Source organism: Nestor notabilis, unplaced genomic scaffold, assembly GCF_000696875.1.
Source record: "Nestor notabilis isolate BGI_N333 unplaced genomic scaffold, ASM69687v1 scaffold21548, whole genome shotgun sequence".
NCBI lineage: Eukaryota > Metazoa > Chordata > Aves > Psittaciformes > Psittacidae > Nestor > Nestor notabilis.
Genome location: NW_009940895.1, coordinates 2,111 through 10,380, shown reverse-complemented (window position 1 = coordinate 10,380; position 8,270 = coordinate 2,111). Strand labels below are relative to the sequence as shown.

The 8,270-nt window shown below is 39.3% G+C and overlaps 1 protein-coding gene across 1 annotated transcript in view; it reads left to right on the top strand.

The window, feature by feature from the left end:
* The first annotated feature begins 6 nt into the window (after nt 1–6).
* Nucleotides 7–8,270, top strand: part of CCDC174 (coiled-coil domain containing 174) — a 9,514-nt gene continuing 1,250 nt past the window's right edge. The window contains exons 1-9 of the mRNA XM_010020612.1: nt 7–84; nt 1,017–1,117; nt 2,021–2,079; nt 3,139–3,319; nt 4,964–5,059; nt 5,686–5,822; nt 6,209–6,303; nt 6,535–6,682; nt 7,702–7,836. Coding sequence (XP_010018914.1) covers nt 2,058–2,079; nt 3,139–3,319; nt 4,964–5,059; nt 5,686–5,822; nt 6,209–6,303; nt 6,535–6,682; nt 7,702–7,836 — 814 coding nt within the window. The 5' untranslated portion in view covers nt 7–84; nt 1,017–1,117; nt 2,021–2,057. The remainder of the gene's footprint in view (nt 85–1,016; nt 1,118–2,020; nt 2,080–3,138; nt 3,320–4,963; nt 5,060–5,685; nt 5,823–6,208; nt 6,304–6,534; nt 6,683–7,701; nt 7,837–8,270) is intronic.

Sequence of the window (8,270 nt, the reverse complement as noted above, 5' to 3'; positions counted from 1 at the left end):
CTCTTCCGAAAGCAAGAGCAATTCAAGAAAGAAAAGCTCCTGAAAGATGCTGGCGTCTTCACAAAGCCCAAGACTTCTAATAAGGTAGAGGTGTTTTTCCATTGTTGTTTTGGTCCTTCTTTCCCTTTAAAATAAGGAAGATCATATTCAAATCTAAATCAGTAAATACTCAGAGTTGTGTTGCTACTCAGATATAAAATCTACCTGATGAGGGTGGTCTTTAAATGTCATTTCCAGGTGAGATTCATGTGCACAGCAGAAAACTTGTCTCAGGTTTATGCCCATCTGGGTCACCTCTTAACCTCCACTCCTCAGGAGCCACAGCTTTTGTCACTACAGGAGAAGATGCTGCTTTTTTATTTCTCCAAGACTTTGTACTTTATTCCCTGAAGGATGGAGGATGAGAGACTCTTCCAGAATCACTGAACTTTCCTGATGAATGCTCTGCTCTCAGTTCTTTTATATCACAGTGCATCATATAGTAAAACTTACTGTGTTTTACTGCATCATATAGTAAAACTTACTGTGTTTTACTCTTTACTGCAAGCTACTGTGTAGCTTTCCAGTAGTAGAATGCAGTATCGCTGCCACATTTGAAGAATAAGCAGCAATTTACAGTGTTATGCTGCAAACAGGCAAACTGATTGTATTTTGTATCTAAAATGAAGGTAATAGAGAATAGAATCAATTCATGGCTTTGTTATTACTTTAATAAGAACAATCTTGCTGATTACTTTTTTTTTAACGTTAACATCTTTATCAGAATAGATTTTGTTTCATTTCTAAGTACCTTTTCTTTGCTTCTCAGCCTTTCCTTAGCTGTTATTGTACTGCACTGCTCTGTCCTACAGCTCAGCAGGCGTAGTCTCAAGTCAGTCATGTTTAAGATGTTACTTACAGTTTTTCATGATTGATTTGCAAAGTTTGTATTGTGGAGTTGGAATATTTTTTTAATCATTAAGCATTTCTGCATTATTATTATTTCTTGATTATTTGTTGTAAAATTGTACCCGCAGAAACCAAGCATCTGGAACAAACAAAACACAGGAGTTGCAAATCGAGCTGAGAAAGATGTTGAGCAGAAGAAAGAAGAGGAGCATATACTGGATACGTCAAGGTAACTCTCAGGCTCTGTAATGAAGGAATGCTTTCTACAATTTGCTTTCCAGTGTTTAGAAAAGCACATAAATCAAGTTACATGTGTTTTGGACCAGAAGTTCTCATTAGACCAACCAGTAAGACCAGCATCGATTCCAGGCTTTTTACCAGTAATGTACAAACTGGATCCAGCAGTCTCATGCTCTGGGGCTGCCCTCACGTTATCGCAGCTCTCTCAGTCTGTCACATTACTGATTTTTGAAAGTCGTATTCAGAATTAAATGCCAGGGGAGCATTATGTTAGAATTCTATAGCAAAGTGTTTCTTGGACAGAAAACAGCTCACTTTATTCCAAGGTATAGTTCATTTTCTAAATGGCTTACTTGTACGGTAAGATAGATGCTGAAAACACAAGTTATAAACCATTTGCTGGTTTTCTGTGAGCGGTTTCTTGGTCTTCAAACTTGTCTTCTGCCATTCCAGAAATGAGCTCAGGTTTTCTCTTCAGTTTCTAAGATCAAGTGTAACTCCATGATCTCTCTTTCTTTTCTTCCCCTTCTTTGTAAAACAGTATTTCAGTATCTCATACCTGCAGATAATGGTCTAGCTTCCAGTACTGACAGACTGTAGTAGTTAGAGGTGGAATACTTGTTCTGTCATGTTCCCACCGACTTGATTTACAGTTAAGCTTAATCCTGTAACTTCACTAAAATGATTTTTCAGTATAAACACTGGAACCAGACATGTATCCTCAGAAATGTCAGTTAAGCTTCAAAACCAGGTATCAGTCAGCTTCTAGTAAACATTTCAAGCACTCCTGGTACTTTGCTGTTCCATTTCTCTAAGGCTAAATTGGTTATTTTAACTGTGTTTGGAATTGGTGGGATTGCAATGTTTGGTCTGTTTTGCTTTTCTTTTTCAGGAAGAAACTAGAAGAGAAAGCAAAGCTGTATGAGAAGATGAGCAAAGGCAACTTTCCAGGTGGAAAAAAAAAATAGTCTAAATGAGTATTTTTAGATATAGATAGATATATACACAAATATAAAACTTGGTTTTCAAATGTACCCTGAAAGGTGGTATTTCTCGCTCTGGTGACTCACAGCAGCTACACTATGAATTCACTGCTTGTCCTTGTACATGGGAATTATTTTTTGAGTTATTGTATGAAGTGATTGACATGGGTTATTCTGCTTTGAAAGAGAGAAAAAGCACAGACACTAGAGAAAATGAGATTACTTTCTGAAGGACAGCCTGTCCTAGGAAAGCATGATGGAAAAGCACCCATTCACTCATTGAATGGGTGGAGTATATTCTGGGGGTTTTTCAGTGTAGAATCCTAGAAAACCAAAATGAATTTCTTGTCCATTATGCAGTCTTTAGATTGCATTGCTGATGCTGTGTCCTGCATCCTAATTCTTGGACCTTTATGAAGAGGAGCAGGAGGGCAGTCTGGCTGGTCCATGCATGACTGCCAGTCATGCAGCTCATAGCATTAGCGAATTCCAGTCTGTGCCTCTCTTCTCTCACACTCAGTCCCCTGCAAGAAGCAAGAATCCAAATCTGTGTGATTCATCTCGCATGTTTTCTTTACTAATGTCCATCTTTATCCTTGTGACCCCACCACTTTTCTCTATTTCTCTTGAAAAGTGCTCCAGGGGCAGCTTTACTACTGCTATCTTACCAAGTGTTAAGCATCAAGGAAGTATTTGAACTGTTCCATAACAAACCCTGTGCTGCTGAACTGGTTAATGGGCAGAGAATGTTTTAGTGCAAAGACTCAACTTGTTCTCTGCTATACACAAATGATTAATTGCTTTAAAATACCCCAAAACTTCTATTCAGAAATAGAAGTTACCACTATGGAGCTGATTTATAGCTCCAAGTTTGTTTGGCACTGAATGAGATTTAAGTATTCCCCAATAGCGTAGTCAAGGGCATTGCTGGCAGCTGAAAAGCTGATTGTAGCTATTTTGTATTGATTTTGTGTTCAGTTCTGTTCTTTTCATGGCTGTTCTCTTAAGAATTGATTTTCTGCCTTAGATGAAGAAACAGAGGATTTGTACCTAGTGGATTTCACTCAGAAGATCATAGAAAAACAGCATGAGGTGCAGGAGCTGTGTCAGAGCGAAGCTGCTAGAAAGACTTCAGAAAAAGACACAGATGATGAGGATGCTCAACCTGAAATGGAAATACCACCACCTGAGGACCCAGATGAAGAATGGTTCGTACTAGGGTTGGGCTTGGCTGTCCTGACTCTTCCTTCCCATGTAGGTAACGCTGCAATAGAACCTACATCCAGGATTTAGAGAAATAGCATCTGAGGAGATGTACTATAAGTGAGATGTCATAATATCCTCTCTTATTCTCTTGCATAGTTTATGGCAATTCTGATTGCAGCATTGATACATTTTTATGCTTTGGCATCTTGAAATGTACTTCAGCAAAACGTGGGGGTATTACTGTATCCACCTTCTCTACTTCTGTGTGATGTCCAAAATGAGCAGTTGTTTTCACTCTGTGACCTCCTCTTAAAGCAGAGAAACACTGACCACTAGCTTTTCATCCAGGACATTCAGGATGGTTAAGAAGCTGGTCTGACTAAACATTTTCCTTTCCCATTTGTTCAAAAAGTTTATGGAACAGAGATTTAATTTCTAGTAATCAGTTTAAAAGAGCAGTAACTGATATAAAACAGAACATACACACACACCCCTTCAGTCTCTAGTTTATTAGGCCACGATCAGATTTGCAGTGTTTCAGACTGAACTGGGAGAGTGAATCCAGCAGGAAGACTGCTGGGTTCAAAGGCAGATATACCCATTCCCAGCATCCTGCTGAAAATCAGGATGAAGCTATCCAAGAGCAGTGAGCTCAAATTGATTTGTGCTCCTGTCACCTTAATATATTGGAGATTACCATTCACATGGTGCTTTTCCATCACTGCCTACATCTCACTTCAGTGACATGTATTATCATTATCAATATACTCTCCATCTCAGTGAGGCCAGATCCTAATGAGGATATTTGGGTACTGGCAAAACTAATGCTGATTATCCTGCAGCCATAGTTGCATCTTTACCTTAGAGAATGTAGACTTTTTTCCTGCTAATGTTACATTACAATAAAACCCAAAGAGTACTTACTGAGCTGTAGATATCCTTAGAAATTATGTAAAAGAGTAAACTAAAAGCACAGATCTTCACAAGTTTGGGTTTTGGGAACCAGATTGCCACTCATACTTTTTCAAGTGTGGTATTAATTCTTTAGACCAGGATAATTGAGGCAGCTTGATGCTCAAGAACTTCCTGGCATTACAGCACAGTAAGTACAGCTCTTAACAGCTTTTCAACAACTGTAAATTAAGTGTTCAGTGCTATAAATAATAAGCAGCACAATATGTGCTTCAAAGGAACATTTTGCTTGCATTTTAGTCAGCCTTTGTTATGGCACTTGAATGAATGCTATCAGCCTACTCTAAATGACCTTTAGACTGATAATTGAAGTGTATTGTAGCGATTTCATATCTGCAAGAAGTCAATGCCACGCCATTATTTTCACTGTGGGAAGCAAGTACCAGGTTCAGTTTTATTTTGGTGTGAAAACTACACAATGTTGTAACCTTTGACTATTATTTTTTTAATGCTATCTTATTGCCAAGGCAAAGACTGGCTCAGAGGGAGCTGGAGGAAATGTCTGTGATAACACTGTCATATGCCCTGTTCAGAATATAGCCCCTTAGCCTGTGAGTGTTGGAGAGACTGAGAGGTGATGAATTCTCTTTGGAAAGCACCACTGCTTCTATCTTCTGGTTAAAGAGTTCTGCAAATAGAAGTTCTGATTCAGATTTCCTTTGCTTTCATCACAGGGTTGATTATGTTGATTTCTTGGGCCGATCGAGACGCTGTATGAAGAAGGATTTGCCAAGTCTACTTAAAATGGATCAGGAACTTCAAGGGAAAAGGTGTGGTTTCTCTGATGGAAATGCATGCTCCTTGCAGTGTTTAACAAGAATCCTTTAATGAGAAGGAAATGAGGCTGTGATTTTGTTAGCCCATTCTCAATCCAGAGTTACTGATTCTACTACTTCCTCTTTATTTACTTCAGACAAACTTCTGCTGGTTACAATATTATGCCTTAAAAACTCGAGCAGCTGCAAAGAAATTGTGCATTACTGATGTGATCAGAACTTCTTATTATAATCCATATATTAGTCCACGGCTTCTGTTTTATTTCACCTTGGCAGCTGACCATTTGAAATACATGGCTGGCGTATCAGTTTGAAATAGCAACAGGATGGGGACCATGTTCTCAAATAAAAGCCCAAAGGAAGTTATTAATAAACTACTAAGGCACACTTTTTAAAGTAAGCGCTGACTGAGTGTAAAACATCACTTAACGGAGCGTAGTTTTGTGTTAGTCTTCACCATGTACCATAATCATCTACGTGGTGTCACTAAAGGGTGCCTGCAATCATCTATGCTTTGGGAAAACTGGGAAAACTGCAGGAGTGGATCAGACCCAATCAGCACTTTTACTGTTTGCTACCGTAGAGCTGCTCTGTAATCCCTACCTTTTATTTTTAATTAGACTAGTTCCTGATGGGAATACTCTCTTATCTGAAGACATGAAAAGAGAACTTCAGAGGCAGCAGTGGGAAAAAGAAGAAGAAGAAGCCCTCAGAAAACCCATGGGACCCATACATTACGAGGATATTCGAGAAAATGGTATGCTTCCAAACTTCATATCACTTATCTTTATATCCCCAAAGAGATCAGATTTGGAGGAAGCAAGGGAAGGTTACTACTTGTGCCTACCTGGAAAAGTGTAGGTGTTAAGCCACACATGTAAAACCCATTCAGATTACCACTACATAAGTCTAGATTTATTCTTCCTCAAACGTATTTTTCCAGTGTCATTCCCTTCACCTGTGTTCTCCTTGAGGAAGCTTCACTTCGTGCATCATCTAAACCAAGCCCTTTATAGCCATCTAAAGCTAATGCAGTGTATGTTTTTCGGAGTAATTCTGTGCCTGAAAGCAGGGGGCATGGTGCTTGGAGTTACTGTCAACTATAAACCGAGTGTAACTTCAATTTATTGATGCTCTTTGCAGAGGCCAGGCAGCTCGGCGTTGGGTACTTTGCCTTTTCTCGCGACAAAGAACTCAGGCATAAACAACGGGCAACACTGGATATGCTCAGAGAGCAGGTATGAGCTTCAAGAGCAAATTGGGGTATGAGGGTATCCCAATTTCACTGGGTTTGATTTATTGTATAAGTCTTATACTAGGTGATGCCTATAGCTGACTCCAGAAATACTGGGCCTCTCTCCCTGTTGAAGCGTGGTAGCTGATGAGGACTGCTTTTTGTTTACTGAAGGAAGATATAATTGATTGTAATAACCAAGGGATATTAATTCATGTTTTTCTTTGCTGCTAAGACACTTGATCAGAGAACTAAACGTGAGCAGCTGAAGGAGAAAAGGAAGGCAGCTCTGGATGCAAGGCTGTCTAAACTGCGAGCACGGAAGATTAAAAAGTTAAGGGAAGCTGGATTAGAGGAAGAGGCATTGAAACTGGAGAATGGAGGTATGATCTGCTGCCTCTTAAACATTTGCTACTTCAGCTTGTACTTGATGGAGAGGCATATTCTAGTTGATTTAGGTCTGGACATTGAATGTATCGGTATTGTGTGTTCTATATAGTATAACTGTTAAGATAGAGTTCAGATTATTGTGTGTAGATATAAAATCATGCCAGAAATGGCTTAATAACGCAGGTAGAAATACCGTATGTAGACTGTAGGCTTTTTTGATGCACACCTGACAGCAGAAATTATGTGGGTTAATTCTGCAGGTTGAGGTTAGAGCAGCTGAAGTCTTTCTGGCTCTTTCTTAAGATTAAATAGAATACAAAGCAGTGACAAGTTAATTCTGATATATCCAGTCTTACAGTTTCAGTGCAGTCTGTAAATCAGGCATGCAGCTAAGTTAGAATTTAGGATGACGGAGTTCTAACCCCATCTCTGCTCTGTCTCCCTTATGACACTGCTGCTCAACCTGCACTGTCTGTCTCCCACTGTAAAATGTTGCTAATATTTCACAGTGTCAGAATTCTGTGCAAGTGATTAACTGGGAAGTGTTCTGGAAATGAGGAACAGTCCTGTGCCACTGCTGTTACTGTTGTTCAGAAGAACACCACAAACTGTTTTCTCCAGTAAATGAAATGGAGATAACACACTAATGTTCTTATTTTTTACCTAATTTTTTAGCTTCAGTGTAACACTTGGCACATTGTTTTTTGGGTTATTAGGCAGTAGATTTTCAGCAGTCTTTTTGATACAAGTAGAAAGGTAATGAAGTGTCTCCTGGTGAATATGTTTTCTGGTTATCTGCCTCCTACCCATTACCTTTTCTGAATTAATATGCTGTAATTAGGGGAAAAAAATCACCTCCTTACTCTGATGCATTTCATTATTAGAATGAAATTAGATAACTAGTATGAGCTCTGTAAATGCAAATAACTCTTGCTTCCTCTTCCTCCTGTGAGGCTTATGTAGATTTTTATCTTGTTATTCACAAATACTGCGTTCTCTTTGTGTAACATAGAGGTGAAAGCTGCTACTGATGAACCAGAAGCTCCAAGAGTTCCTGCAGCAAGTAGAAAGGTAGAGGTTGTCATCCAGGAGAGAAGAGATACAAAGCCTGGCGTGCCTTATGTCCGAGAGTGGGATAAAGGCAAAGGTAAGGAGATGGGGATTCAGAAACGCTGTGTACGCTGCTGCTTTCATGTCCATTTTGTATGGTAAGACTGAGCAGCAGTGAAGTACATCTTCGGGTTATCTTGTCAAGTGTGGTGACCTTGAGCTGTCATTCCAGTGCAGTACTTGAGAACTGGTTTTAGTCAGAAATCAGCAGCTCTCATAGTAACCAGAGTATCTACCACTCCTGTTGAAATAAAGAAGTTACTGGGTTTTGCCTGTGCCCACTAGAGATAATCTCATCTCCATATCTAAGCTCTTCATGGCTTGACTGCTTTCTATTTTCTATTTAGTTAGACTCATCCAACTGATCAGTTGTGTTTTGTAACCAATGACCACATCGTTAAAGGATCTTACAGTGACAAGGATGAGTTACGTAGAAGACTCTGGTTGTCTTTTAGTACTCAGTGCTTTCAT